Source organism: Brassica rapa, chromosome A02, assembly GCF_000309985.2.
Source record: "Brassica rapa cultivar Chiifu-401-42 chromosome A02, CAAS_Brap_v3.01, whole genome shotgun sequence".
Lineage (NCBI taxonomy): Eukaryota > Viridiplantae > Streptophyta > Magnoliopsida > Brassicales > Brassicaceae > Brassica > Brassica rapa.
This window is the reverse complement of record NC_024796.2, coordinates 20,418,347-20,445,102: the sequence shown is the minus strand read 5'-3', so window position 1 is coordinate 20,445,102 and position 26,756 is coordinate 20,418,347. Positions and strand designations below refer to the sequence as shown.

At 34.6% G+C, this 26,756-nt stretch overlaps 3 protein-coding genes across 3 annotated transcripts in view; 2 read left to right on the top strand and 1 right to left on the bottom strand.

Annotated features, from left to right (window-relative positions):
• The window catches only part of LOC103848601 (zinc finger BED domain-containing protein RICESLEEPER 2-like), a 10,641-nt gene extending 8,167 nt beyond the window's left edge, over positions 1-2,474 (bottom strand). The window contains exon 1 of the mRNA XM_009125477.3: positions 1-2,474. Coding sequence (XP_009123725.2) covers positions 1-1,434 — 1,434 coding nt within the window. The 5' untranslated portion in view covers positions 1,435-2,474.
• LOC103848602 overlaps positions 1-20,088 on the top strand; it is a 37,649-nt gene extending 17,561 nt beyond the window's left edge. The window contains exons 2-3 of the mRNA XM_033284735.1: positions 2,473-11,198; positions 13,786-20,088. The gene's annotated coding sequence lies outside the window, so the exon portion shown is untranslated. The remainder of the gene's footprint in view (positions 1-2,472; positions 11,199-13,785) is intronic.
• LOC103848572 (COP9 signalosome complex subunit 4) lies at positions 10,966-26,756 on the top strand. Its single transcript, XM_009125456.3, has 15 exons — positions 10,966-11,198; positions 23,775-23,948; positions 24,028-24,179; positions 24,528-24,631; positions 24,713-24,773; positions 24,970-25,062; positions 25,148-25,248; positions 25,338-25,446; positions 25,529-25,573; positions 25,683-25,751; positions 25,847-25,938; positions 26,037-26,079; positions 26,162-26,221; positions 26,330-26,389; positions 26,476-26,756. Exons 1-15 carry the CDS (start codon positions 11,189-11,191, stop codon positions 26,548-26,550), a joined length of 1,248 nt encoding a protein of 415 aa, XP_009123704.1. The 5' UTR covers positions 10,966-11,188; the 3' UTR covers positions 26,551-26,756.

Genomic DNA, 26,756 nt, shown 5'->3' with positions numbered 1-26,756 from the left:
AGCGTTCAAATCATCATCAAGGGGTGATTCATTAAGAAGGTCATCTGGTGTTGATGAATAGTTAGAACTAGAAGATGAACCCGTCACAAGCTTGCTCGTATACTCTTCGTACAGATCCTTCAGATTCTGCACTATAACTTTAACTTTTTTCTCGGAAGTAGTTGGATCTAACCTATCAAAAGCTTTTTTGAGTATCTGAGTCTTGAACCTTGGATCCAACATAGCTCCCATCGCTAAAACTATGCTATAATCATCCCAGTACTTTGTAAATTCGATTTGCATCCTCCTAGCCATTAACCTCAAATCCTCATCATCACAATCTGCATATTTCCTTAATAGCAATTCGATATTCCAAACTTGAATGAAGTATATATTCGCAGTTGGATATTTCACACCTGAGAAGTATGTTGTGATGGTACTGAAAGGCTTCAGGAAGTCACAAATTTTCTGCCCACGTTCCCATTCTTCCTCTGAAGGCAGCGTGTTATAGCTCCTATCACAAACTTTGTAACTAGCAAACGCCATACGGAACTTAAGAGCCCTTGCGAGCATATCATAGGTTGAATTCCAGCGAGTAGATAAATCTAAAGACAATCCTAAGCTACCCGTAGTCCCTGAACTTTCAACACAAGCAGCAAAAGCATCTTTCCTTGATTGAGAGGCTTTCACAAACCTCACGCTCTCGCGGATATTCTCCAACAGACTATTAGCTAATTCTATTCCTTCCTTCACTATAAGATTTAGGATATGGGCACAACACCTCACGTGTAAGAACTTTCCATTACATGGCAATCTATTTCCAGCAACCATCTGAAGACGATGTGTAAGAATCTTTTGCATACTAGTGTTACTAGTAGCGTTATCTAAGGTGAAGGAGAATACCTTATTTTCCAAGCCCCACTCCTTCAAGCAACCCAACACCTTTTTAGCTATTTCATCACCCGTGTGAGGAGGCTTGATTTCACAAAACGCCAAGATCTTGTTGTTTATGGTCCAACCATTGTCAATATAGTTGGCAGTCAAACAAATGTACCCCATCACCGTGCGAGCTGACCAAAGATCTGTCGTAAAACACACTCGGCTTTTGAGATTTGCAAAAAGTCTTTTGAGCTTTGCTTTCTCCATCTCATATTTCCTGAAGACATCAGCAGCAGCGGTTTGTCGGCATATAGGCACACACTTTGGGTTTAGATATTTATCTCTTGCCCTAACCTTCTCGTACTTCACATACCGAAAAGGCAAATCATGATAGATAATAAGCTCACTAGTCATTTCGCGATTTACATTGTGATCATACTTCCTTTCAGCATTGCCATCACTTTGAGGCTTCACTGGACAGATTTCTAAATGCCGTTTCAAAGATGATGTTCCATTCTTAACTTCTATTACTAACTCCTTACAACAATAAATGCAACGCCCTCTGTTTTTTTCCATCTATCCCTACACCTACCGGTATGTATTCCTTCCAAACATCAGCCTTTAAGCGTTTGTTAGACTGAAATACCGTTTTTGTTGGTTGAGTCACTTGAGTTTCACTGTGGGCTCCTTGAAGTTCAGCTTCATTCTCCTCTCTGTCCATATCTAGTTGCTCTTCAAGTCCTGCAAGTACTCTCACTGACTGGGAATCCATCTACATATACAAAGAGAAGTTGATGCAAAGAGATCAAGCAAACACAGTAACATACCATAACATTCTACATATACTTTAACTTCTACACTAAAAGGGTCTTCTTTCAACTCTTAAAAAATGTAAATTTTCCACAATCTACATATATGATTAAACGCAAAGACACGGAAGAGTAACATATCACAAGAGAATTGGGCAAAATAGTTTTATATAAAACAAGAGAGATTCTCTTTGGGACATTTCGACGAACACATTCAATAATACCCAAATTTTTCATCAACAACACTAATTTTCTTTCACTATCAAAAGAAGCTAGAGAAGAGAGTTGGAGAGGAAACCTGATAATGGGTTTGCTGCAGAGACAAGCGAACAATCAGAATCAAAACCTGATGAAGTTTCTTCCCTGAGACAAGAAAACAATCAAAATCAAAACAAGAGAGATAGAGAGATCGAGAGAGAGAGAGAGAGAGAGAGAGAGAGAGAGAGAGAGAGAGAGGGGGAGGGAGAACCTGAGAGAGACGGTGAAACTCGACGATTCAGAGTTTCAGACTTTAGATTAGAGGGAGAGTCGGAGTCTCAGAGAAGACGATGGAGGTTTCGAAGTCGGAGTCTCAGAGAAGGAGGAGAAGTTTTAACGTCGTCATTTAGTATTTTTTAGATTTGTGGGTACCCATTCACTCTATTGGGTTTACCCATATAGTGTAAATTCATTTATTTATTTAAGGGTAAAAGCCCATTGTGAACCCATTTATTTATTGAAAGGCAAAAACACAACCCAATACTTGTGGGTTTGGGTACACCGTACACCCATGGGTAATTACTCATTTTAACATCCCTAGTCCAAGGGTATCCTAAGAACTCTTTTAGTGAAGCTATCCATCTCCTTCTCATTAACTCCTCTCTTAAGATGCTTATGAACCTTTTTCCTTCTTTCTCCTCAAGGTTCTCTTCTCAGAAGTCTGATCAACTTGCATTGACTCTGGTGCATCATCAGATTGTTGACTGAAGTTGTCTACAATAGTTTATGAAGGTTGAGATGGATTCCTGAGTGCATTCAAACATGATACATCTATCTTTAGTAGATGCACTCGGTACGTGAGAGGTGGTTGTCGATCGACGCTGGAGTAAGCCCTCCGATTGTCGGTTGAGTCTTTTTGTCGATCGGTAGATGGTTCATGGCCCCAATCGATATCCAACTTCTTAATGCGTAAGGGTTTGGGTGGATGAGGGTGTTTAGCTGCAAACTCTTCGTGAGTTAGGATCCTTACTGCTGCGCATGACGCAAATTCCTCTGTCGATCGATGCTGAGTAGCTGATGTCGATCGATATTCGTCTGTCTCCATCGGTCGATGTTCATTTCTTGGTGTCGGTCCACACCAGGATCAACTACCAAAACTAATGGAGCTCTCGACTCTAAAGTCCCCTTCCTGAAGCTTCTCATCTTTTACGACTTGCCAGAAATCATCATCTATGATGGCATCACGTTGTGCTTCAGTGATTCCTCTCCTTTACCCTTGATGAAGGCCTCCTGCCTCTTAACAGTTTCTCCTGTCTGAACCACTTGTGTCTCCAACTTCCTCACATCTGTGTTCAAAGACTCAAACTTTGAGTTGAGCTCTGTGTAGACATCATCTATCTTTCCATTGAAATAATCATCAACTTCTGCTGACCCTCAAGAACTTGATCAAGCAAGGACTCTATCTTGCTCTCCCGAGTCTGTGGTGGCGGATTCTGGTAGAAAGAATTCCCATAAACTCTGTTGCTGATGTTGCTGATGTTGTAGTTGTTGCTGATGTTGTAGTTGTTACTGAAGGGTTTCTGGTACTGCAGGCTCTGGTTGTATCCACTCTTCTGTCCATTGCCATAAGAGTTTATGTATCCACTCTGATTTTCATACCTCAGATTCTGAAAGCATGTACCACTAACAAAGTTCACATCCTCCTCTTCATCTTTGTCAATGTCGACATCTATAGCTTCTACATCCTCTGCAAAGCTGACCGGCTTCTTGAGAAGCTTGGGAACACTATCCAGCTTAGCCTTAACATCGTCCATCTGCTCCTTCCCTAGGGTAGTGGCCGATTTTCTCCTCTCAAAATCATTGTTCTTGGTGCTATTGCTGGATGCCAAGTTCTCAATAAGTCTCAGATCCTCTTTTGGATTCCTAGTGTTGAAGTTTCCATCACTAGCTGAGTCTAGAGCCATCTGATATGACAGCTCGATGCCTCTGAAGAAAGTGCTGAGCAGCTGAACTTTATTGAATCCATGGTGTGGACAGTCTCTCTGATATAACTTGAATCTGATCCAGGAGCTTCTGAATGACTCTGTAGGCTCATGTGTGAATATAGCAATCCATGGTGCAGGATCTGAAAAGAGCAATGTTTGTTCCTTGTTGCTTCTGGTACTGCAAGGCATGCACCTGAAAGACAAGAAATTTTTTTTTTGCATGTAACAAAAAACCTAGACTAAACCTAACAAAATAAGATCTAATGGCGATCGAAGCTCCCTGGCAACGACGCCAAATTTGATATCACTCAAATTACCCTAAGGAGTGATTTGTACTCTCTCAAATAGGAGGTCAAGTTGTAGCACTTAAGGATCAAATTAACATGGAGCTAAGACACACAAAAAGATCTAGTAGTTATGTGGTTAAGCTAGGCAAACATGTTTAAATGTAAATAGCAGTGGTGTGAAAAAAAGTAATTACTCGGTTAATTGATTGGGGTTTTGAAATAGATATGAAAGGCGTTAGACTTAGGGTTTTATTCAGACAAGCGAGATTATAGATATATAGAGACTAAGTGTATGTTGGATAATATCCAACATACACTTAGTCTAAACCGAAGTTTGCGATCTAGAATATCCAATGGATATTCTAGAACTTAAACTTAAAGAATAGTCAATCAACTTCCGTATTTTTAGAATATCTATTGCCAGATCTAAGACCTCAGATGTCGCTTGTTGGTCTTGAGAAAATGTCGATCGATACACTTTTCAGCCCGTCGATCGATGCAACTACTGAGTTGTCGATCGATGTTCCTTACGGAAAGCATTACCGCATGGGTTTGACTTGTTCACTAGGTTAACTAAATCAGTTGTCGCTTGTTTCTAGCAATCCTAGCACAGTGTAAACCAGATCAGACAAAAGACCATTCTTCCGCTTGCGCCCTAATATCTATAGACAAGGATTAAGCTACTCTAGAACACATGCATTAAAGAACAGTTCAATTGATTGATATCCCAACACTTAGGAATTCTATATTTTTGGCTAATCGCTCATGAATATCTGAACCCTAAATCTAACAAAGAGAACTACTGAGACATAGCTAAGCAATTAATAACAAGACAATAGTAAAACTGCATAGAATATATAAAGTAGAAAAAAAAACTTGGAGTTTCAATCACAAATCTCTGAAGGAGTTTTGGATCTTCTCTCCAAACCTAAAACTCTAAGTATTTTGCTGTGTAAGAAAGTTTGAAAGCGTGTGTTGCCTAGAACAATGGTAGAGCACATAAATATTAAGTTAAAATTCGTCAGGGACAATTTGGTAATTCTTGTGGGACTTGGGCTTAAAAGTTAACTGGAAGCAAGTCTAATCTTTGTGCGCTTCGCCGTCGATCAAAAACACAAAGTGTGTCAATCGAGTATAATCTTCAATCATCGACCACCGGACTGTTCAATGGTCAGTTACGGGTATTTTTTACTTTATATCCAAAATGCACCAAAATCATTATTTTCCTCTAAAGCATTCCAAAATCTGAAATCATACTAAATTTTTTCCAAAAAACTATAATGTATTTAAAAACACTTATATACCATGGCTAAAAGTGGGTAAAATACATGCTACATAAGTGAGCTTGAGGACGGATAAACATGTGTGTTTTGTAGTGAGCTTGATGAGAATCTTTTGCTTCTATTTCTATATTTAAGGATTGGCGGCGGTCTTTTTGCATCCATGGTAACTGTTGGACCCAATTATGGCCAATACCATAATGGACCACGATCAAAGGCATGGGCCTTAAAGGGCCGTAGCCCGTAGCAAGGATACGAGCTCGAGAAGGAGTCGTCGAGGTCGCGGAGATCGTGCAACAAGAAGCTGAGATCGTGGAGCTACCACAGGGGTCTCGAAGTCAGCTTACTATAAAGGAAGAGTAATGGAAACATAAGAGGACATGTTGAAAACCCTAGAGAGAGCTATACACTTACACCGATCTTGTTGTCTTCCCACTTTTAGATTCTTTCTTTACCGATCTCGTTTGTATCAGTCGATCTAGTTCAATCCATTGTATTTGATCTTATTCATCAATAAAGTCCATTTTCACCTATTGGAAACTATTTAACATCATTGTGTTCTAAAGATATTGTTGCCTACATCATTTGTCTTATTTAGATCAAACCCCAATCACTATCAAATACTTTGTGTAGATTTTAGGTTCTACAGTAACCACCAGATTGAAGTAGAGGGAGAGTGTGAAACCTAATAATCAGTGTAACTAAATCATATACTAGATTAAATGTAAACTGAATGTTAGTCGCTTTCATTCTATATAATGAGAGTAGCTGTATGTGTTCTCAATATCATGAAAAACAAAAATTAATGTTGATTCGTTGAGATCGAGCTCGTTCTCTTGCATAATATTAGAGCGATGACGTACAAATCTTGTACCTCATTTGATTTTTATTTTCTTTGTTTTCTTCTTTTCAAGAACCTAAAATTTTCAACGATTTTTATCAAACTTTGTGATAGATTTTTGGTCAAATCACCAGGAATCAGTAATAAAACTTGTTGAGAGCGTGGATCATCAGTAGTGGTGATCGCTCCAAGTCTCCACGTCAGTTAACCATGGCAACAATGTCATTTTAAAGAACCCCCTTTACTCCAAAATAACTTCACAAGATCCTCTAATGACATTCCCATATTTTTCCAGATAGCACCAATTCTCCATTATTCATTAGAAATAGAGATAATCCTTGATTTGTGATAATCTGTGAGTTACTAGACGGCAAAAATTGCGATAACTGATGTATTATGTTGACTGTAGTCTTAGAAAAAAATACAATCACATATATAGATGGTTTTGTAGTTAGGCCAACTCAGCCACGTCCTAACTTTTGAACCTGGTTTAGATTCAATTTAATGTTTATGTTGGATACTCATCATATTCCTTAGAAGAAATACAAAATCCTTTTACGATTTAATGATGCTATGAAAAAATATGGAAAGATTTGATGTCCAAATTTCATATTTCACATATCAACTATCTCAACAAATCTTGTCGCTCAATCAAGGAGTGCTTGGTTAGCTTAAACAATTTTTATGCAATCATTAGAAACACAATAATCATGAACAAACATGAAGCGGAACTATTTGAGATTTACAACTTGCTTGATCAAAAAACCGTAGCCATACAAATATTAATCATATTCAGAATGCAATTTCATTTAATTTATGTCTCATCTCTTCTATAATCTAAATCAATGCAATTCAGTTATGCTCATAAGCAGTTGAACAAGCCAATTTGTGCGAATTGTGGTTATACAAGACACTCAGTTGAAACATGCTACAAATTCATGGCTACCCTATCCGATTCAAGCACAAGCATAAACTCTGATCAAATAAGAGGTTTCACAAGTTTATATATCATATACGTAAATATTTTGAGAATGTTTCATGTAATCAATCAATTATCAAAGACCATAGTTTAGCGGTTATTGCATAATTCAATGCTCAATTTCAAATTTCGGGCACTCGAACATACTTCAATGCTCAATTTAAAACTTCTTGCGGTCGAACATCATTTAAGGTTTTTATTTCTAAGATAATAATTTCTACATTACCTAGTATGTCTTTCTCCTCGTCCTTTTCTACACTTTGTGTTTGTAAGAGTGTTAAGAGCCACTAGAAATATGTTAATGTTCAGAACATGAATTATAAATAGTTGAGCTACACACCACATTTGTCATAATAAATTAACGACAATTTGAAAATAGGGAAATTGGTCTAAGTAACAATAAAATAAATCATAATTAGGTATCTAGCTAAAAAATAAACAATCTCCACTATTATTACAATATATACTATACTATCCCTATTTACCGGTTAAAAACTGTATATACTTCTTCTTCTTCGATTACCTACCACCATCACTACTTCTTTCAATCCACCTTCACTTTTTGTTAAAAAAAAAAAAAATCATTTGGGCCTCACCGTATCTATTGTCATCATTTCTTTTAATTATTAACCAAATCTGTAATCTTTGCTTTCATATTTTTTCCATCACATCTTTCAAAACAACCACTATCTATCTCCTTGATATCAGTCACCACCTCTTCCACCGTAACAACTACCACTCGTTTGTACTGTAAATTTCTGGATGTATTATGCTATTTGAACAATATATACTATGTTATTTCGTTTGTTACTATTCCATTTTAACAATGCTTCGTATTATGTACTATGTGCATATTTTGATATTTGGATTAGGGTTTAGTGATTAGTATTTTGGGTTTAGATTATAGAAGGTTTGGGTTGACGTTGGGGTAAGCATTACCTCATTCCATGCAATCATATACATTTTAACATTTGAAAAATATGTACTATGTTATTTCGTTTGTTACTATTCTATTTTATAATACTTCATATTATGTATTATGTGCATATTTTGATATTTCGGTTAGAGTTTATATTTCCTTTTAGGGTTTAGTGATTAGTGTTTTGGATATAGTCTTATTATTTTCAATGTTCTTATATAATGAAAGAGTTATGTTTACATGCTTATAGTTTTATTTTATTGTTGTTTACTATCTATAAGATACATATGAACATTAAAAATAGTTGTAGATGTTGAGCATGTATACACATTATACTTTTCTATATAATCTGATATTTGATAATTTCAGTATATATACTATTTTGTTTAGTTTATTTTATACCATTCAGTTTGTTATATCATATTCATTTTTGTTGTCGATGTGGTAATCAATATCACCATACATTTTTATATTGATTCTTTTTCTTTTGTGTAACTAGGAACCAGCTTAAAAAGGGACAAAATCGGGAAACAATGGTAAAAATGTTATGAGATCTAATTATGTCAAAATCAATGTTTTATTTTTAATTTTATCTCCAAATTTGGTTATTACACAAACTAACCATTGAAAATATTTATAATACTTTTGCAGTGCGGTGCTTAGGCTCAGAGAGACCTAAGGAAAATCTGGTTTTTTTTTTAATTTACATATTTTTTATATAGTACAATAAAATAAAAACAAATCTAAGAGAAATTAAAATATAATTTAATTTTTCAAAAAAATACTTTTTCAAACTTTTTCTCCACTATTTTTCTTACTAAGATAATCAGTTTTTATTTTTGTGTTTTATTTTTGTGTTTTCCACTTGTGTGCGCAATCAAATCATTCTAAAATAAATAATATATAGAATCAATATAATCACAACCAAAAAAGTATAAGGGACCAAGCTAACAAAAAATTAATAGCACAATTTTACCTAATCTTTTAAGAGAATACTATTTATATAATATAAGGTGGTGTTATTCAATCATGTATTTTAATAGAGTTTAAATCTAAACACAATCCACTGTTATTCAAATGGTGATTCTAAATTCTATTTTAAAATCTAGTGTTATTCAATGAATGATTTAAATTCAGCTTTTAAAATCTAGTGTTTTTTGTATTTTAAATTGATTTCAAATCATCTCTTATGGATTCTTATGAATAAATGAATGAATTCAAAATCTGAGGTCTACTGCAGAGATTTTAGAATCTATCAACTTAAAACTTTAAAATTTGATAGATTATAAGACATTAATAACTGATTTGAAATCAGTGATTGAATAACACCCCCTAAAAGTAATGGACATTTTTTTCCATTTTAATTTAGAGTTTAGATTTATCGTTAGGAAACATATTTTTGATTTTGGATCCTTAAAACTTTTTGTACCTTATAAAGGCTATAGTTTTAGCTCTGCCAATTTATGTCTTCTCTACTTTTTTTTTCTCATTGGAAACTTAAGAAAAATTAGCAAGTGCCATTGAACATTCTATTGGAGCTCGAACCAATCCAAACAAAAAATGCGCTGGACATAGTGGGAGAAATTGTTCTGTCCAAAAGAAGAAGGGGGTATCACACTACAAGAAAAAAAGGTTTTGATAGCAGTAGAAGATAGTGTTTTTTGCCTTTCTTCTATAGTTGACATATCTCTTAACTTTAGATAGCGTTTGTATATTTAGAAATGTTATGATAGAGTGATCTATTTGAAAATGCTATGATAGCGTATTTTTAATAGTACATAATTAAAAATGCTATATTTGCCTTTTTAAATCTCTAAACCCTAAACAAATTTTTAAACCATAAACTCTAAATACAAACTTCAAACTCTAATATTCTAACATCAAATCTTAAATTTAACCTAAAATATTAGATATAAACTCAAAAGTTATTTCTTTTAAAAACATTAATTGCAAATCTCAATACCCTAAACCTTTAACCATATACTCAACCTCTATTCTAAACTCATAACCTTAAAACTAAGCTCTAGATAAAAACTTTTCAAAATTAAATCTAATTCTTAAAACAAATTCAAATTTATTTTCAAACTTTAACTTAAAATCTTAAATCAATTCTGCAATCCTTTAACCCTCAAACCCTATATATATATATATCATACTCCAAACTAGTCATATACCCTAAACTCTAACTAAAATATTAAAACTCTAATATTTTCTATTATTTAGCTTTAAATTTTAAATTGCTTATAAAAGTGAAATCTAATCATTTTATTAATCATAGTTTTTTGTCGAGTTTATTAATCTTATTTTTATTTGACTTAAATTGCTTATTAAAAGTGAAATCTAATCAATTTGTAATCTCATATCATTAGTTTTATAAACTCTATATATGAATTTTAAATTTATATTTTTTTAAATTTAAGCACAAATCTTAAACCCACTATTATAACATTCACTAAATTATTAACCACAAAATAAAAGTAACTATTAAATATATTAAATCTTAGAAAACAGAGTACAACAAAGAACAAAAATAAAGAGGAAAAAACGTTGACCAATAGGAAGATCCAATTCAGAATAGTGAGGATAACTAAACTACTAATCTCCAACGTTGATAGATCTCAATCTAACGGATATTATTATTATTTTCTCTCATTATCTCTTTGTTCTTTTTGTTTCTCACGAGTCACGATCTTTGCAATTTTTCTCATAGATCTCAAACTAAATTATCAATCTTCTCACAATCCTCTGCAATCTCATCTGTTCATCTCTCATAACCTCTGGTCCTCTGCAATCTTCTTCTTTTTGGTGAAGCTCGTCACCTTCTCCTTTTGAAACCGTCACTTGTCACCACCACCACCACTGCTCGTCACCACCATCGCCGTCCGACACCACCACCACCGCTCGTCATCACCATTGTTGTCTGATACCATACCTATATCTCTCTATGATTTTGTTTTGATTTCGATCCTAATCTCAATCTCTCTGCATATCACCTCTCTTCTCTCTCAAACTCACCACTTCTCAATCAGTCGATGAAGATAGGTAAATTCTGATAATTTTGTTCGTTAATAGTTGATTCTTTGATTAAATTGTTTTGGTTTGTACAAAGGTTTCAGATAACTAAAGGCTGGAGAAAACAGTCTAAGCTTGGAGTATCAGAGCAAGGTTGTGGAGAATACATGATAAGAGGTGTCAGAGAAAACATTGCAACGGCGTCGAAGATGGTAAAGAAGATATGGAGGAAACTGAAGAGCCTAAGTGAGATAAGAAGAAGAAGAAGAAGATGAGAATCTGAAGCTAAGTAGTGATAGAAGAAATATGTCGAAGAAGAAGATGAGTCGGAGAAGTATGGTTCCAAGCTCGCCATCGTCCTTACCCTTTCGGTGGCAGCTAAGATTGAGGAAGAACTTGGTTAGGTTTAGATAGGTTTAGCTATAGTAAATTGGTTTAACTAGGGCTAGTTAATAATTGTAATTTGCAATTGTAAACTATGTAAAACAAATTTTAATTTTTATAAATACAAACAGATTTAATTATAAACTGATTTCTACTTTATATTTTTATTTTTAAATAATTAAATAAATTATTTTAAAATTAAATTATTTTAAAATTAAATTATTTTAATATAAATAATAGCAAAAAATAAATGCTATTAAAAAAATATTTAATTGCATACAAAAAGCGATATCGTATAGAACAATAAGATAATAGTGCAAAAAACGCTATTTAAAGTGCTTGACCTACTATGACGGACGATGATACATCATTTCAAAAACCGCTATCGTATCGATAGATAGCGTTTTTCGTCCGCTAAGAAAAGCTTTTTTTTTCTTCTAGTGTCAGTTTCAGATTAATTCATGAATTCAATCTGGCATTACTATCAAAACAACTATGGAGATTAATACAATTTCTAGATTCTTTTCCCGCGATAGTTATATGCGGAAGGTACCATCGATTATGCTCGTCTTTGCGTGCACAGCAGCTGAGAGTGCTTCTTATTTATGGAAGAGTTCAATGGCAGCTAGGACTTTATTGTCCTTAGGTAGACATGTCAAAATGAGTTTAACTCACTCAATTCAACTTAGTTCATAGTACGCTTGAATTTTTCATGAGCTAGCTCAGCTCATTTCTTATATGAGCTTCAATATGTAAATTCGAACTCAGATCATCTGACCGTGAGTTAAACGAGTTAACTCATGATCTAATATAAAAATAATATAATAAAAAAATTTTATAAAATAAAATATTAAAATAAGTTCTGCAATATAATTCAAAATTTAAATATGAAAAAGTCCAAAACATTAATATTAAATAATAAATATAAATATTAATGTAAAATTACGAGTAATATAGAAATTATCTCTTAGGAATATTTTGTTTTACATTTTAACTTAAAGATATATATATATATTGTTTTTTTTAATTTCCTATATATATCTATTTTTTTATTTTTACATTTTAATTCTACAAGATAAATATGATTAAGATAGAAATTATATTTTTTACATAAGAAAATAGAAGTATCCAAAATATAAAAATGACTAAGCTCATGAGTTGGTACAAAATGAGCCACTTCAGATAAGTTCAATGCTCCGGCCCAGAATACTATTAATCCGGCGTTCATTAAAGATCGTTCATATAACTTGTGATCTACTTTAAACTCACTCACTAAAATAATTTATTAAATGAACCTAAAATAGAACTCATACTCATAAATAATCGAGATGAGCTGATCCAGCTCATGAGTATAACTGATTTTGACATCTCTATCCTTGGGGATCATACATAAGGTACACTTAGGTTTCCAGATACGAGTATGGGAAGACCCTTCGATCCCTACGATTCCTGTTAGACCATCTCGACCCTCTGTGCCAGTAGTTCATCCACATATGACAGTGAGTGACGTAATCCATAGCTTGCCAAAAGTGTGTAATTTTGAAATGGTGGAAAATTTGGTAGTTCAAGAGGATATACCGTTAATTGAAATTTTGGCCATAAACCAATCAAACAGAGATAACAAGTACAGTTGGAGCTACACAAAAAGTGGGCTGTATACGGTGAAATCATGTTATTGGGTTGCAAGGAATATCCTCCGCCAGGAACCTGAGGTAATGGTATCATAGTCTAGTATCACAAAGTTTCAAGCATTTGCTTGAAAAATTAATGCTCCACAAAAATGTGTCATCTAGTATGGCAGATGGCTTCTGGATATTTAGCAGTCATTAAGAGGTTAACACGTCGTCATATGCAATGTGATAAGCAATTCCTTAGATGTGGAGAATCTGATGAATCAATCAATCATGTAATTTTTGAATGCCCACCTGCATTACAAACTTGGGCTCTCACTTTGACACCATCGTTCCTATATCAAGTATGTTTTCTAATTTGGATTATTTGTTCTAGAGAAATAATGAAATAGAAAATCTAGAGCTAGAGAGAGATTCGTATCCATGGATAATCTGGTATCTTTAGAAAACTTTTAATGATAAATTGTTTAGTGAAATCTCAAGAGATCCGTTAGAGCTAATAAGACATGCTCAAAGTGAATGTTATCCATGGTTTGATGCGAACTCAAAAAGCTCAGAAAAAGAACACCTTGTAAACCAGTACACATGTCTTATGCTTGCAGCGTATCTGTTTGGTAGATGGATCATGGACTTTACAAAATACAATTTTCAACATGTCAGCATTTTGGGACTAACCGCAAGAATGTAATTTCATTGATTCAGAACCCAGCATAATGGCATAGTTTTTCAATATAATTGGCGGATATATCAACACTACAAGGAAGATTGCAGGATTTTAAGATCACACATATACCAAAAGCGCGGAACCGGACATAAGACACTTTGACTAAGACTGTACATGTTTTTCATACAAATTTAGTGTTTGTTATGTATTCTATTTTGATCTAGATTTCTACACCATCTTAAATTTGAATAATAAAACATTGTTAAAAAAAAGACTGATTGGGGGAGATGATACGATCATTGGATCCTAACATAACTTTTGCACCGGTTACTTCTCTTTTTATTTGTACTAGAGGGTTTTCCGGCTACGCCCAGATTTTTCCTATAATATTATTAAATTGAATTAAACTTGTGTATTTTTATTTTGAGATAGTAATTTCTGGTAAAATTGTATTGTAACTCTTTTTATATGTAAAGAGTAGTGCATCTAATTTTAAGAGAATGATTATTGTTGATGTTATTGGATTCAAATGTTGTTATATTATTTTGGTAAATGATGCTATGCGCGGTTAGTACATCTGAATTTTTAGTTTTTATCCTATTACTATATAAATTATTTTGTTTGAACTTGAATTTATTTTGCATATTTTGTTTTTGTATTTAAGCAGTTTTACTAAATAGTTCATTTACTATTTTCTTTGTTTCTTCCAATAAATTTAAAAGATAATTTGCTATTTCTTATGTTATACCACATATCTTAGAGTAAATATTCATTTACTACAGACGGGATGAATATTTAAAAATAGTTTAAATTGTTAGAGTAAATATTTAATATAATTTTTTATTAATTAAAAATAAATATATTAGTTAAATTTTATACATGTTTTTTTAAAACTAAATAAACCATGCTATGTTGATAATTAGTTATGTTTTTTTTCTTAGTGTGGCATTACATCATTTCTTTCTGAGTATTCATGCTGTTGTACTGGAAGTTATTATCATATAATAACTTATGTGGTTCATTTTATATTTATTATAATTTATAATTTATATATATATATATATATATAAGTGAGATAGTATTTTGTAAGTTATGATTGAGATGTAACAGTAAATTGTAGGCTAAAAATCTATTATTATGTTTAATATTTATTTTGTTTCAAATTATAAGTATTTTGGGTTAAAAAATACAAATATTAAGAAACATATCTTTATATATTTAGCATTTAATTAAATAGTAAAATTGACCAATGATAAATTATAGAGAAATTATCTCCAATAGACATTTTTAAGTTAAAAGTGATAAACTGGTGATAAATTATAGGTAAATAAATATAAACAATCATTTTTATATATTTTGTATAGATATAAATAAATTTAAATGATAGTAACATAAATTACTTTTTTAGGAAATTTTGTTTGGGAAAAAATGATATTAACATAAATATATAATGTATTTTAATATAGATATTTATTAAATGAAAATTATTAATCGTATGGTTTTATGATTTTATGCATCTTTTATAACAAAAATTGTAAGCTTATGATAACAAAAGAAATTAATGTGAGACTTTTAATAATTTTAGTAATTTATAACAGCTCTTGAATATTCACTGCAAATCATCAATGAAAATTTTGAAATAAAAATATTTTTATATTTTATATGGTATATACTTTAATATATATATATATTTGTTTTTTTGAATATCTATTAAATGAAAATTTTCACTCATATGTTTTACGATTATTTATATTTTCTACAATACAATTTTTAAACCCTTGATCACAACCTTTAATGTGGGAATTTGAATAGTATTAATAATTTATAGTCATTTTCTAAAATTCAAATAATAAAATATACGAAAAAATGTCACTTTTTGTTATATGGTCAATATGATATGTTTATTTTATGTTAATAATTAAATATAGACGATGGAAGATACGAAAAAACTGTTATTAAGGTTTTGAAACAATTTACAAAAATTATATTTATATCATGTTTTGTAAACATCACTAAAGATCTTCAGACTAAAATTAATAAACGTGTATAAACTCCAGAACATTTCAGTTTTCTTTTGTGATTTCCAGTACACATTTTCTCTTAATTATTTATTCACCTCTTCTTTATTATCTTAGAACTTTATCATCTCCATAGCCCTTGCAGACAACCTCTTCCGTACGTAGCAACACTAAAAATGATTTAATACTTTTTTGTCACAAATATATAGGTTCTGATGAGTCCTCTGACGCAAGTATGTGGATAACAGAAGTACAACACCCTAGAAAGTAGATGTACATGTTGTAATTCTTATTAAATGTGTATCTGCATGTGTGTTGTGTGAAAGCACCCATTGAAGTGAAACCTCACATGATATTGGATTCTCTGATTAGTATAAAATAGTTCGATGTTTCTAGTTAATAAACATGAGCAATCAGAAAGAATCAGATCAAGAAACTGGCGAGCTTGAAGATGGATTTCTTCATATCCTCATCCCCTCTAGAAGGCTCACATGATATTGGATTCTCTGATTAGTATAAAATAGTTCGATGTTTCTAGTTAATAAACATGAGCAATCAGAAAGAATCAGATCAAGAAACTGGCGAGCTTGAAGATGGATATCTTCATATCCTCATCCCCTCTAGAAGAAGCATTTCTCAATTTATATCAGATGATTCCCATATTTGGACATTACAACAAACAATCTCAAAATATTATTAACAAAAAAGTTTTTTTTGGGTTGTTGGTTCCAAACCCCAAACGTTCAAACTTTAGGGAAGGTGGTTGACTTATCCGTCAAACACACTGAGACAGAGGGTCGGATCAATGAGAAGTTGAGAAGATGCACTATGCAAAGAAGCTGCATGCTAGAAGAGCCGCAAAAGAGTTGGACCAGCACTTCCCTTTCTTTATTTTAGAAATGGCTTTTGGAACCTCCCACGAACCCAAACTCTGTACATGTTCTTATTCTTTCTCCGGTTTACTGCTTTGACACAACAATTTTCAAGCTCGAACTGCACTCAAGATAGAAATATTAATAAGACATGTGATCCATTCAAATGTTTTTGTCCCTATGAAGCCACTTATAGAGAGGACTGTGATAGAAACACCATGTAACTGTAGAATTCCAAATACTGCAAAGACTTTTTTTTTTTTTTTTTTTTTTGAACACTGAATAATATAGATGAAACCCAAACCAAGCAAACTAGTTGGTGGGAGCAGAGTGCAGAGATGATTTTGCAAGGGCGTCAGCAGCCGAGTTCAAGTTTCTGGAAATGAAAACAAAGGAGATACAATCAAAGGAGAGAGATAGAAACTCGATATCCCGAGTGATTCCGTGGAGATCCGCCGGGTGTTTTTTCGAGGAGATAATCGCAACAAGTGCTTGACAATCTGATTTAATACAGATTCTGGTATAGCCCGCTTCGAGGGCATTGAGGAGAGCTGTTCTGACGGCGAGAGCCTCAGCCATCAGTGGCGATGAAGTGTAGTTGAAGGTGCTCGTTCCCTGCTTCAACCACGCATCCCGGTGGTCCGTGAAGATCCATCCACAGCCTGCCTTCTTTGATCCAGCCTGCCAAGCTGCATCAGTAAAACAGACTACAAATGGGGATGTCAGAGTTGGTGGAAGCGTTCGGTTGAGCTGTGGCGAGGGAGATGAATATGGAGATGTCTAGAGGGATTCGTCAGGGAGATCCGCTGTCCCCATATTTATTCATCTTATGCGGAGAAGTGCTCTCCGGGCTGTGCTTAAGAGCTCAGCGCAGCGGACATCTTTCAGGACTGCGAGTGGCGATACCTGCACCGCAAATAAATCATCTTCTTTTTGCGGACGATACTATGTTTTTCCTTGGCACAGACGACCTTAGTTGTATCTCGCTGATGGAAATTATTCACAAATACAGAAGGTCATCGGGACAGATGATTAATGCTTCTAAATCTTCCATCTTCTTCTCAGCCATGACCCCGCAGGTAATACGGGAACGTGTTAAATCACACCTCGGGATTGAGAAAGAGGGCGGAGTAGGAAAGTATCTAGGACTCCCGGAACATTTCGGTCGACGGAAGAGAGACCTTTTCACTGGTATAGTGGATCGTATAAGACAACAGGCTGCGTGCTGGTGCTCCCGACAACTCTCTCCAGCCGGTAAACTTGTTATGCTAAAGTCGGTCCTCACCGCCACTCCGGCATACACGATGACTTGTTTCCAACTGCCAGTGAGTCTATGTAAGCGCATTCAATCCGCACTCACAAGATTCTGGTGGGATGAGTCCCCGGAAAAAAAGGAAAATGTTTTGGGTAGCTTGGGAAACACTCACTGCACCTAAAGCATTAGGAGGTCTTGGTATCAGGGATATCCAAGCTTTTAACACGGCCTTACTCGCAAAACAGGCTTGGCGGATCATCTCGAAACCTGATTGTTTACTTTCCAGAGTTCTTAGAGGCAAATACTGCAGCAAGGTGTCTTTTCTTGAGGTAGAACCTCTGAAGTCTGCATCCCATGGGTGGCGGGGAATTCTTGCAGGCAGAGACCTCCTGGCAACTAACCTGGGTAAAGCCATTGGTGATGGGGAAAGCACTAGAATCTGGAAGGATCCTTGGCTGAGTCCCCTTCTTCCGACCAGACCCATAGGACCTGCAAAAGAAGAACATCAGGACCTAGTTGTGGCGGACTTTTTATGTCGAGGAAATACAGACTGAAACATTCAGAGAATCAAGGAAGTGCTACCTAATTATCTGACTGACATACTGAATGTAAAACCGAGCATCATGGGAGTTCCGGACTCGTTTGTCTGGCTAGCATCGAGGTCAGGAGTTTACACTGCGAAATCTGGATATTATGTTGCTGCATCAATGGAGTTAGCTGCTAACAGAGTTGAGGCGAGACCCCTACCAGATCAGAACCTTTACAAATCCATTTGGGCTAGTAAAATACCACCAAAGCTACATCTATTTCTCTGGAAGATAATGCAAGGAGCACTAGCGCTTGGAGAAAATTTGGCTAGGCGAGGCATCCTCAACAACATCTCATGTCGCCACTGCGGAGAACCAGAGACCACAGACCATTTGTTTCTTCACTGTGTCTTCACACGACAGATATGGAGCTCACACATCTGGTCTTCTCCCTTTGACCCAAGGCTTCATGCCACCTTCGCGGAAGCTTTCATCGGTTCAACAGCGGCCACTAATCTGCCACCATTAGGAGTAGCGACTAACCTTTTTCCTTGGATTACTTGGGGAATCTGGACAGCAAGAAACTACTATGTCTTTGAGAATAGAGTCTTCACACCTAAGGAAATCATAGCGAATACTGCAAAGACTGTACCTGGAAACGAACATGATAAAAAAAAGTGAAGCAGAGTCATTAAATAAATATTCTAAAGCTGTAACTTCAGGGATTCAGCCAGAGCTTAGTAGTTGTGTGTCTAGGTCCGCAGAAAGGCCATCAACAACACTGAGGCAGACAGGCTTGTCCCTGAAATGGTTGGAAAGAGGTATCTTATCGTACACTAAACTTCGCACAAACATATAAGTTACACGTTAAAAGTTTATGGAAGCAAAATATCAAATACCTATCATCAAACTTTATGGTTTCCTTGCGGTGTTGGGTGCTCTGGGTGTCTTCGTTGTACATGGTTTTGTTGCTCCTAATTTCTCCAACTATATCTGTTAACCAAGATAAACATAAACGCTACTTATTAAATAGTGTGATTGTAGTGAAGCTTTAGCTATTCAAACCTGAAAAATGAGTGATGGTATTGGCAAGTGACATGAGCTACTCGTATTGCGGAACCTGAAGCTCTCCCTCGGGATTCAGGATCAGCTTAGTTGTGTCTGTAACCTCCACGAAAGCTGTCTGGTCCGTGACCTCCACGAAAGCTGTCTGGTCCGTGAATTTAATAGAAACGTCTGCGTCAGCAAACTTGAAGGTTGGATTGCTTCTCGGAATCAAACCATTTAACTCATAAACTGGGCCTTCTTGCAAGATATGTAGGAAGGAGTTAAAACGATAAAAGGTGATTGATCCTTAGAAGCCTGCGAGAGGCCTCGAGTAGATGAAACAAATTACAACAAATATTAAATCGATTAATCGGTTCTAACATCATAAAGTAAATATCGAGTTACTTTGCATCATCTTACATCATAAACCTTAAAAAAAATCAATAAACGAACACAAAATCATATAAACTAAAACTTTCTAAATCAATAAAACGAAACCAGAATCATCTGAACTCAAGCTTTTAAGAAAAAATAGATTGATGATTGAAGAGAAGATGAGTTCAAAGAGAGGGATCTCACAAGTCACATCTATTTATACTGTTTACACACCGCCTTTCACATCTAAGCCAAATATTGAAGATGAATCGTGGAGAGGTGAATCAATTCGAGTAATCACACAGCCATTAATAACACCATTTCAGTTCGAAAGAAGAATCGCGAAAGGTCATCACAGTCGTGTGACTCGCGTCAAAGAAGAAAAACGATTTCGTTTTTCCTTGAAGCCAAGAGAAGCCAAAAAAAATTAAGCAAAAATAAGAGAAAAAGCCCAAATAAAATACGAAGCCCAAATAAAGATTAATCAAAATGACATGGATGATTGCTGCAATATTAGTGGTTGATTTTTTCATCTGACGTGGATAGCTTTAGAGTGGAGTATATCTCCATTTTAGTATAGGTTAGATATAAATATTTTTATCAAGAAATTTAAAAATTAACCCATAAAGATAAAATCTATATGGTATGCTTTGCTGGTTATTTTTAGTATTATTATTATTACTCCACTTAATTTATTTTAATAAAAAGAATAATTTTTGGTAAAAGACCAACATACAGTACTTTTATGTTGTAGTTAGCTAATTTAATCTTCATATAAAGCAGAAAAAAAAACAAAGAGATTTGTTAGCTGTAACTTGTATAAGTGACGTTCTACAACTTTTTTTTTGTGTCAGAATATATGACGCTTACGAAATTCTATGCAAAAAGTGACAACAAAAGACTATTTCTACCCTTACAATTATTAATATCAGATTCTAGTCAAAAGTTCAAACTGCTGACTTTTTTGTAGTGTGTTACGAGAAATATATATATTTCCAAACAATGAAAAAGTAATAGTGATCGACTAAAATTAACTATACCACCCACTATATATTACGACATCTTCTTCTTCGTCTCTTTCAATCTGTATAACTTATCAATTTAAAATGGAGAACGAGGAGAGCAAAGAAAAAGATGATTTACCAGTTGACAGAGTTTGTTTTCGTGTCAATCGTGATTTTGATTTGAATAAATTGTTCTTTTATGATGAAGAAGAGCTTCACCCTAACAAAGCAATTGAAGAAGCCTTACTTGAAATGTTGAAGATTTATCTTTCACATTCTTTTTAAGATCAAATAATGTCTTCTTGTATTGCAAGTTATTTTATCATAATAAAGATGTGAAATATAGTTTCACGTTTCTATTTTCCTTATTTTCTTTGTTCCATTCAATTTTTTTAATAATTGTTTAGATCACATGACCTTAAGATATATTTGATCATATAGACACAATATAATACTCAATAATTTTAAAATAAAAATACTTCAAAATAGTAAACTCATAAAAACAAAACAAAATGAGAAATAAAAAATCTGAAAAATAAATAAGTTCTAACGATGAGTTCAACAATCTTAAAACTAAAATTATGAAGATGCTAATGTAGCCATTACGCTTTGAACCAAGGAGACATCACAACTTATTTGAAGAGGAAGACGGTTCTCTCTATCAAGTGTAGCTTTCTTCATGTGCGGGATTTTATATTTGTTGTCTCCTCCAGTTTTCATGATCTCTTTCATGCACGATTGAAGGGTCAAAAAAATATAATTAACCTTTTCAGCAGGGTATTCTTCGAATGATTCTTCCACGACATGAACAAGATCTGCTACGGTTCTGGGACATGTCTCGTGCTGTAATGATTGGATTGCACTGAAATATCCGAGATCTAAAATGTTTAGATCTGGTGAATTTGCTGGTTGACACATCAAACGTATATCAAACGCATTTTTGCAGGCAGCCTCTTTAAACTCTTGATCACCACACTGGACATGTGTCCTTGCGTTGTCTTGTTGGATGAAAATAGTCTTCCCCCGATCTTCAACTGGCCATCTTTCATGAATTACTGGAATGACTTTTTCAATCAAACATGCTCTTATGTCTTCTCGTTTCACAGAAGTTGATGCTTTTAGCTCTAGGGTTCCAGCGTCTCGGTTTTTGCTTCGCCTCTTAGCTGGTTGCATGGTAACAAAAGGAAACACTCCTATTTTGCCAGAAAATGTCTCATTTCCTTCCTCGTCAAATCTCGGTCGAGCCATCGCCGCCAAGAACATCACCTTCTCAATGTAGTTCTTACTTTGACATGTACGATGCGGTACCTCTTCATCAGGAACTAAATAATACTTCTCCATTTTCTTTGTCATGTAGAACCATTTTTCGTCAATATGTACAATGTTGTACATATTGACGAATTTTGGTTCACGAATCAAAGAGTCTTTTTCTAGCATGGAGAAACAAAACTTCAACCTATCTCTTATATTACCATCCTTTAAACTTGGTTTGATAGCATTAGTGTGACGACGAAGCGTACCTTCCTTGACACGTTTATGCAACGTTGAAGTAGCAATACCCAAACTCTTTGAGAGCGATCGAAGTGATGTTCTCTTGTGAAATGGAATACTCTTAACTTGATTCAAGTTGAGAGGAATTTTCTTGCGACCGCAATTTCTTGATTTTTTGTGGCAGACGTTAACTGCCTCACCATTTGAAGTTTCTTTTGCTTGTTGCCAAATCCGTTGCACGGTTCGGATAGATACCAGAAACAATTCAGACACTTCTCGAGTAGTATTTTTTTTCAGATTCCCATCATGGCTTCTCTCCAACAAAGCATTATAGATTGCCCATCTTTCTGTGTTCGAGAGATTTTTCTTCTTGCCACTTGAAATCTCTATGTCATTATTTATCTCTGCATATTGACAATTAAAATAATTTATTAAAACTGAAAATCAGAAATATACTAACAACACATATACATAGTATAAGTTTATTCATGGAAATTCTATTAGAAACAAACCACAATTCGATAATTTAATTGTATACAGTTTTTATTTAAAAAAGCAAACATAATCTATTTTAGAAAACGCATCTATATTACAGAAACAAACAAAACCAGCAACTTTTGTTGACTTGTATACTTGTAATTGCACGTAAACATGACTATACATAATTGTTAGAACAAATCAACATAAACTCATACCTTGATCTATTTCAGTTAAAAGATCGCTTGCATAGACGTGACTGTTAACGAGTGCATCATCATCATCATCATCATCATCATCATCTTCGTTATTGAGTGCATCTACTTCTTCATTTGTTGGTGTTTGATTTAGATCAAATAAAAACTCATTTTCATTGGCTATATATGAAAGATTCAAATCAAAGTTAGAATCCATAAGTGATTGTGATTCAGTCGATTGTTTATGTCAATATATAGCATAAGCAATTTTTTTGGTTTGGCTCCATTATCAGTTTAAAAATTTTAGTTTTGGCTCCATGCTTAAATTTTTTGGAGAATTTTAACAAAGAAATCTTCTTTGTTCGTGCATATCTTCTTTTTCAGTTCAACACCACATATACGTATTTGACTAAAAGAATTAATTAAGCATTTAAGGCTTTTGTATGTGAAACTGTTATGTCACGACTAAAAAAAGTTGGAATCAACATCATTTTGACTGAATAATGGTCTCTAGTAATAATGATACTACACTAATGAATAAGGTTAAAATAGATATTACATTAGTTTTCTTAATTGGTGTGCAATGTTGTAGAACGTCACTTATATCCGAACGGAGGGAGTATTAAAAAGGCCTCTTTCGTGGCTTTTTAATCTTAATAAATAGCCGAAAAGCAAAAGAGAATTTGTAAGGGTTTGAGCGAAGAAGGCATGGAAGAAGCCTTGAGGAACGCTTCAGCAATCAGTGACCAGCGTCAGAAGATCGAACAGTACAAACTCATCCTCTCCTCTGTTATCTCTTCCAACGATCTTCTCCAATCCAAACACTTCATCGATCACAGTAAGCCGAATGACTCTCTTCGAATTCCGTCGCAAATTGGTTCTGTTTCGCTGACAATTCCCAAAAAACAATCGTGCAGTTCTATCGGATGATGTGCCGTTGGTGGTTTCGAGGCAGCTTTTGCAGTCTTTCGCCCAAGAGCTCGGGAGATTGGAAGCAGAGACGCAGAAGGAGATTGCGCTCTTTACGCTCACCCAGATTCAGCCAAGAGTTGTTTCATTCGAGGAACAGGTTTTGATTTTTAGAATCCTGCATCTCTCTATTGGGTTTTATTTAGAGACAATGTACATTGTAGTCAGTAGTGCTGTTCGCTGCGTCGGCGTCAATTTTTTTAATAAACTATTGTTCGTTTCATTCACGCCGATACTGTGTCTGCGTCTAAACGCTGCATCCTCGCGTCGATTGCCGAAAAAATCTGCGTCTGTGATTAAAATTGCGTCTGTGTCGGCGTCTACAAAACGAACAACAACTGTTTTCATTGACACTGACGCCGACGCTGACGCCTTGATGCCGAAAACTGCGGCAACCAAACGAACATGACTTGTGTTGCTTTACAATCTCCTTGTTGTGGATTTGTAGGCTCTTGTTATCAGAGAAAAGCTTGCGGCTTTGTATGAATCAGAGCAGGAATGGTCAAGAGCTGCTCAGATGTTGAGTGGCATTGATCTCGACTCTGGAATGAGGTATGTTCTATAGCTTTTTTTTTTGTTTCCTTGCTTCTTTTCAGTTGCTTATTCTGGGTTTTTTGTGTCATTCTTATTCAGGGCCGTTGACGAAAACTTCAAGCTCTCCAAGTGTATCCAAATCGCTCGTTTGTATCTCGAGGTTTGCCTTTCCTTTCAATAGGTTTTCTTCTTTTTTTCATGTATTTGTAAGCTTGTAGATTGTATGTGATGGGTTTCCACATGGTAATAATGGTGTTATTATGGCTCTCACAGATTGTAAATTTTAATGGTAAACTGAGGTTACAATGTTGTGTAAGAGCATTATTCTGGTTCTCTAATACTTTTGTGCTCGGCAGGATGATGATGCTGTAAATGCAGAGACTTATATAAATAAAGCTTCTTTCTTAGTGAGCAGCAGTCAGAATGAAGTTTTGAATTTGCAATACAAGGTCTGACCTCCTTAAATTAAGAATTTATGTCCTGTGTCTTTTCAGGGTTTTTATTTTTTTTAATATATATATTTATCATTTTCAGGTTTGCTATGCTAGAATTTTGGACATGAAAAGAAAGTTCTTAGAGGCGGCACTTCGGTATTACGGCATATCTCAGATTGAACAACGACACATAGGCGATGAGTAAGTAAATCGTCTTCTCCCCCCGCTGCAACTTTTCTGAAATGTCTCTTAAGTTTTGATGTTTCTAAAGTGTTGCCTAATATTTGTAGAGAGATCGATGAGAATGCATTAGAGCAAGCCTTATCTGCTGCTGTCACATGCACCATATTAGCTGGAGCCGGCCCTCAACGTTCTCGTGTTCTTGCAACTTTATATAAAGTAACACTCCTTGTGGATTATTTATTAGTATAATGTCATTTCTCACTTATCTTTTTAATTCTCAATATCTCTTTATCAACAGGATGAGCGTTGCTCCAAGCTGAAGATTTATCCCATCCTGCAGAAGGTTCTATCTATTGTTTCCTTCTATTAGACAAACATACAATTTACTTGCCGCATGTTGTTTGAAAGAGTAGAAACACGTGCTAACTTCAGATTTCTGTGTATCTTTCTAGGTGTATCTGGAAAGGATTTTAAGGAAACCAGAGATTGATGCTTTTGCAGAAGAACTAAGGCCACATCAGGTCTGGACTGTTATTGATATTTGGAAGTTTTATTTTGCTTATCATTTAAGTTGTTTGGTTCATAACATGTTTTTGCCTTTATTGGGTTTCAACAGAAAGCATCTTTGCCTGACAAATCCACTGTTCTTGATCGTGCCATGATTGAGCATAACCTTTTAAGTGCAAGCAAACTGTACACTAACATAAGGTAAGTAAGATGTATGATTAATATCTTGTACCGTTGTTTTTTTTTTGTTTATGAGACTTGCTTGATTTCGTAAATTCAATTCTTTGTTTGTATCTTAGGTTTGATGAATTGGGAACTCTGCTGGGGATTGACCCAATCAAGGTAATATTCGAAATCAGTATGTTAATCCTCTTTTATCCATTCGCCTGTCCTGTGTTTAATGGCATACGTTTTCTTACTGAAGGCGGAGAAGATAGCATCCAATATGATTTGCCAAGACAGAATGAGAGGTTCCATCGATCAGGTTCGCAACACGACAAGCACTTTGTTACTATATTATGTTAGCCTTCAAAATAGTTATTGTTACTGTTCATTATCAAGAAGATTCTTACATGAGTTTTGATCTGTTCAGGAGGAGGCTGTGATACATTTTGAAGATGACATTGAGGAACTACAACAATGGGATCATCAGGTTTACTCTTTCTCCCTTGTTCTGTTTCTCTTTAACAGATATTTATGTTTTTTTTAATGACTGAAGAGTGGAAGCTATGTGCACAGATATCGGGAGTATGCCAAGCGCTCAACGATATTCTGGATGGCATGGCGAAGAAAGGTTTGCCTGTTCCTGTCTGATTGGTTCCACCAAGTCGTGAGGCTCGTCGTTTGACGATTACTTAAGTATTAGCCGATGACCGTCTCATGCTTAGTTTTTTGCCATATTGCTGTGTTTTTTGATACTGAGAAAAAGATTTGGCATCGGAGGAGGATATTATTAAGAAACACTTGTCAGATTTCATTACATTAAAGAGGTTAAGGGTACATTTTAAAATTCTTTTATA